This window comes from Terrapene carolina, unplaced genomic scaffold (assembly GCF_002925995.2).
Source record: "Terrapene carolina triunguis isolate 2854851 unplaced genomic scaffold, T_m_triunguis-2.0 Scaffold93, whole genome shotgun sequence".
Classification (NCBI taxonomy): domain Eukaryota; kingdom Metazoa; phylum Chordata; order Testudines; family Emydidae; genus Terrapene; species Terrapene triunguis.
The window spans coordinates 31,686,724-31,691,504 of NW_020664444.1; the positions used below are offsets into that span (position 1 = coordinate 31,686,724).

Below are 4,781 nucleotides of genomic sequence, written 5' to 3' on the forward strand. Positions count from 1 at the left end.
CAATGGGCTCCCAGTCCTGACTGGGGCCTTCTGTGCTATCCCACAATATAAGGGATAAATAATAGTAATAATTATATGTCAAGGAATGAAAGACCTGAAGAATCAAATACTCCAGCGATGAGCTCCAGAGAGATACCTATAGGCCAATGAATTATAGGTTTCAGAAACTGATTTCTGGGTGCCTGCTATTTTACTGCAAGAAGGCAGCATGGCTCAGACACTTTGAAATCTAGGGATCAGAAGCATTCTGTAGATATAGAGGTGGTATATAATAATTTTCACATATACACACGTTTCTGTGGAACCCTACTTAATTCAGCAAGGTGTGTGTGTGTGTGTTTGTACAAAGTATCATTACTACTGCTACTTTCATGAGAAGTTTTTAGATCTAAAGTGATGTAATTTTTTTTAACTAGTGTTACGTAGTAATGTCCTTATATAATTAGTAAATAATTCTTTGCAGGAGCAACACAGGGTGAACTCCCACTGACTTCAGCATGGCCAGAATTTTACCCACAGTCTGCATTTAGCACGTCCTGATCTGTCCCATGTATTATATGGAAAGCAGTGATCTGTCACGACTGTCACCTCTCTCTAAGCCTTTTAGCATGTTTGTAAAACATGATGATTCCCTCCATGCTCTTTGGCCTGACATTTTTCACTTTGTCATTACGATTCCCCAGTACTGTTTGATTGCTCATCTGTGCCCAGTTCATTTCCCCAGGCCATCCCATTGCTGCTTAAGATGTGAGAAATTGATAAAACCTCCCAGTGTACAATCCAGAGCAGGGCAAGGCATTGTTTCATAGGGAGATAAGATAGCCCCTCGTCATTGGGTGGGTCCCAGAAGTGACCAATGACAATGGACAGTAGCCAAGTTCTGCTCTCCCCTTCCCCTTTATAACTTAAGCTGTGAAGGCAATCATCACAGACCTGTCCGAGTTTCCATTGTAAGAAGGCTGATCTCACAAGCTCCAGCAACGATGACTCTGACTCAAGCTGAGAAGGCTGCAGTGGTTGCCATTTGGGGAAAGATCGCTGCCCAAGTTGATGCCCTTGGGACCGAGTCACTGGAGAGGTAAGCAATGCTTAGATACTGTGGGCCTGTCTCTGATCTCAGTCTGGTGAACTTACTCTAGTGTAAAACTTGTGTGAATGAGATCAGAATCAGGCCCTGAGACTCTCATTAGAGTCAGTGGGCCAAATTCACCACTAGTGTAAGTGGGCTTAGCAACATTGACAATAATTGAGCTATGCTTTCTTTTGCCAGGGGTGAATCTGGGCCTGTAATTCAGAGGCCTGGGGAAATCAGAGACAGTGATGGTTGGCTACTGGGCACCCTTGAGTGAGCAGATTTTAAAGTGTATCATTCAAACATTGATGATTGAGGACCTCAGGATTTCTTGGAGAATAACCTTCATGGAAAGTCTAGTAGAATGTGGTAGAGCTCTATAGAAATTACTTTAAAACTCTAGAATTTATCAGAGAATAATATTCTTGCTATCAAATCCTACTGGATGGTTTCTAAAGAAAGAATGTAATTTTCTATTCACTTGTATAGCACTTTCCATGAATGCCAGCTGAGAGTTCAGGAGAGTGACTCCACATAGTCATTAATACCCAGATAATACCTTGCCAAATGCAAAGGTTATCATTGTTATGAGCTGAACATGAAAAGAAAAGGCATGGATGTGGGGTTTATTATGTGAATGATGCAATTTATATTGGCGAGTACTGAGCAATGCTTGAGAATGGATAATATACAGGGCATTCAAGCAGATTGCTTGAAACATGTCTCAACATTCCATTTGATGTGTAACAGATTAGTAGGAGAAGAAGTGACCATCTCCTAGAAGTGTATATCACTTCAAACCACATGGACACGTAGGTCCACGGAGGGTTTGCTGTAAATACAACTATATAGCCTTTTATTGGCAGAACTGGGAAAATTATATTTTATGTGAAGTGAAGTTTATGTTAAGTGAAGAGGATGTTTTCCCCCCAAACATTTCAAATGAACCCAGCTGAAGTTTGAGGTTGACCCACCTTATGCCCCTTCCGGTAGAAATCCATCTAAAACTAATCAACTAAATAAGCTGACACAAAGGGAGGGAAAGAACCTGGAAGCTGATTGAACCAGGCTTGGTTTCTTCAGACGAAGAATAGTCCCAGGTTTGTGTTATTCAGCCAGTTAATTTTAAATCGTTTTATAGTCCTTTCTGGATGTATAGCCCCACTTATAGTAGGTAAAGCAAAGATTCTGGACAATGAAACATATCTGTATACAGACTATTCACTGTAAGGTTATGGATTTTGCTAACTATCATTAGGAAATACAACTTGGTTCTGCTGAAGAAGATATACTACAGAAGGTGCAGGTGGCTGTGTGGAGGTATTAGGTTATTTAGTTCAAAGAAGAAAAGAAAGTAAGTTTAAAATGCTTTTAAATACTTTTCAGCATGTAAATCTAAATTTGACTCTAGGCTCCCACTACATCTGATTATTCACTGTGGGCCAGAAGCCTCCCTGGTATGACTCCATTGATTTATGCAGTTATACCAGGGATGAATTTGGTCTGATATTCTTTTCCTAAAATAAAGAAATAAGATTACAAACTGCTTCTGTGGAACTGCTGGCCTGTAACATTTGAATATTCCAGCACCATTTCAGCTCATGGTTTAGTACAGGTTACAGTAGGACATTAACAGTCTAAGGATCGCAGATCTTCTCTAATCCATTCTTTATCAGTTCTAGTGCTTTGGACTAGAAGAGCAGAAGGGAGTGTTTATCCAGGGTCATGGCCCCCCTTTCTCAGTGTCAGCTGCTCAGTGCAATTTCCATTGCTCAAGCCATTTCTAATGTTCTCTTCCAGGCTTTTTTCAAGCTTCCCCCAGACCAAGACCTATTTCCCTCATTTCGATCTCAGCCAAGGTTCTGCTCAGCTTCATGGCCATGGCTCCAAGGTCTTGGGTGCTATTGGTGAGGCTGTCAAGAACATCGATAACATTACAGGTGCCTTGGCCACACTTAGCGAGCTGCATGCCTACATCCTCCGAGTTGATCCGGTGAACTTCAAGGTGAGTGAATTCCTACATGCAGTGCAGAGGGTGAAGAGAGTCCATTGATCACTGAGTCAGTGGGCCCAGGCCACTTCAGCTGATGGGAGCTTAAGCACTGAATACTTCCCCATGTAGTGCAGAAGGGACTAAGCCTTGCAGCTCAGAGGTGAAGCTATTATGCTGAGCCTTGGAAGTGTGGCTGCAGCTTCACTTTAATCAGAGTGGCTGTGGAAGTCCTTGGCTGTTCCCTCTTGTGCTTGCTAAGACTCCTGCCTTTGCTGGGAACAGTCAATCCTGAGAGTGCAGCCGTGGTCTAGGAGTCTGCACACCAGTCTGGGAATGAGTAGACCTGGTTCTGCTCCTGGTTCTGCCATATACGGTGTGTCACATCACATCTGTGCCTCATCTTCCCCCTCTAAAATGGGGATTATGATACGGACAGTTCTTGGCCAAGGGCTCTGAGGTTCCTGCATGAAAAGCCTTCTATAAATGCAAGGGTTATTCACAGTTACTTTGTATTCCCCTTTTTTTTTGGGGGGGGGGGAGGGGGCGAAGAGGGAGCAATGACTTTTCTCTAGTCCAGAAGGCAGATTTCTCAGCCAATAGCTCATATCCACATGAGGTGACTCTGTAACTGGCAAGGAGATTCCTGCTTGATACTTTAAAGGCCAGAGTCTCACCAGCCAGAGGAATGTTATTTCAGGCAGTTCCATTTGATTTCCTCCTGTTCTTTTCTCTTGCAGCTGCTTTCCCATTGCATTCTGTGTTCTGTTGCTGCCCACTTTCCCAACGACTTCACCCCAGAAGTCCATGCTGCATGGGACAAGTTCCTGTCCCAGACTTCTTCGGTGCTGACTGAGAAGTATAGATAAACTGTCTCCTTGGAGTATGAGGCCATGGCAGCTAGGAGTGGAGTTCCCACCCCTCATCATGCATGCTTCATGAATCCCCACACATGGGTTTTGTCCTTAACAAAAAGTCAATAAATATGCCAATTAGCTATCATGATCTCTGTGCTTTAATCTTTACTGGCTCCAGCCACACATCATTGTTCATAATGGGAGGTGTTCTGACATTCCCTATAGAATCCCAAGGGGTTAATTATCTGGGATCCACATACAACACTTCTATTTACCCTTTTCTCATTACACATTGAGCTGAAGGGCAGCAAATTTAAAACCAATACAAGGAAGTGTTTTTTGCACAATTAGCCTGTTGAACTCATTACCACAAGATCTCATTGAGGCCAAGAACTTACCCAGATTCACAAATAATTAGATACATCCTTGATAAAGAGAAGTTACATTAGATAAGATTCCCCCAAACCCAACATTTTAAGGCATAGACCCTCCTACTTCAAGAAATAAGACAACCTCTAATGAAAGGGTCTAGGAAGAAACTCCTGTGTGGGCAGGCTATACCAGAACTGCCAGTGCAGGGATCTTTGTATATTCTGGTGCTGGTATTGGTGCTGACCATTGCCAGAGGAAAGATCCTGGGCTAAGAGGACCCTGGGCTGAGCCAGGCTGGCAGTATCTCTGAGACACCCCCTCCCCAGCTGATTTGCCTGGCTAGACAAAGCCACTGTGGTGCAAGTGTAGCTGGGATGCTGTGTGAAAGCAGAGGAAAGTTCTCTAGCAGGACTTCAAAGCCTGGTTCTGTTTTATGCATTTATATTTCCAAGTTAAGTCAGTGCTGGTGGGAGCTGCCAGACTGAGTCTT

At 43.2% G+C, this 4,781-nt stretch overlaps 1 protein-coding gene across 1 annotated transcript; it reads left to right on the plus strand.

Moving 5' to 3' along the window:
* Window positions 1-936: 936 nt before the first annotated feature.
* On the plus strand, window positions 937-4,005 carry LOC112105130 (hemoglobin subunit pi). The gene is made up of 3 exons (XM_024197801.2): window positions 937-1,078; window positions 2,873-3,077; window positions 3,803-4,005. Exons 1-3 carry the CDS (start codon window positions 984-986, stop codon window positions 3,929-3,931), a joined length of 429 nt encoding a protein of 142 aa, XP_024053569.2. The 5' UTR covers window positions 937-983; the 3' UTR covers window positions 3,932-4,005.
* Window positions 4,006-4,781: the final 776 nt, after the last annotated feature.

Excerpts from the sequence above, each read along its gene's own strand:
- LOC112105130 (XM_024197801.2), top strand. The coding sequence starts at position 984 with ATGACTCTGACTCAAGCTGAGAAGGCTGCAGTGGTTGCCATTTGGGGA. Across the intron at positions 1,079-2,872 it reads GGGACCGAGTCACTGGAGAG|GCTTTTTTCAAGCTTCCCCC; the intron begins GTAAGCAATGCT and ends GTTCTCTTCCAG. Across the intron at positions 3,078-3,802 it reads TTGATCCGGTGAACTTCAAG|CTGCTTTCCCATTGCATTCT; the intron begins GTGAGTGAATTC and ends TTTCTCTTGCAG.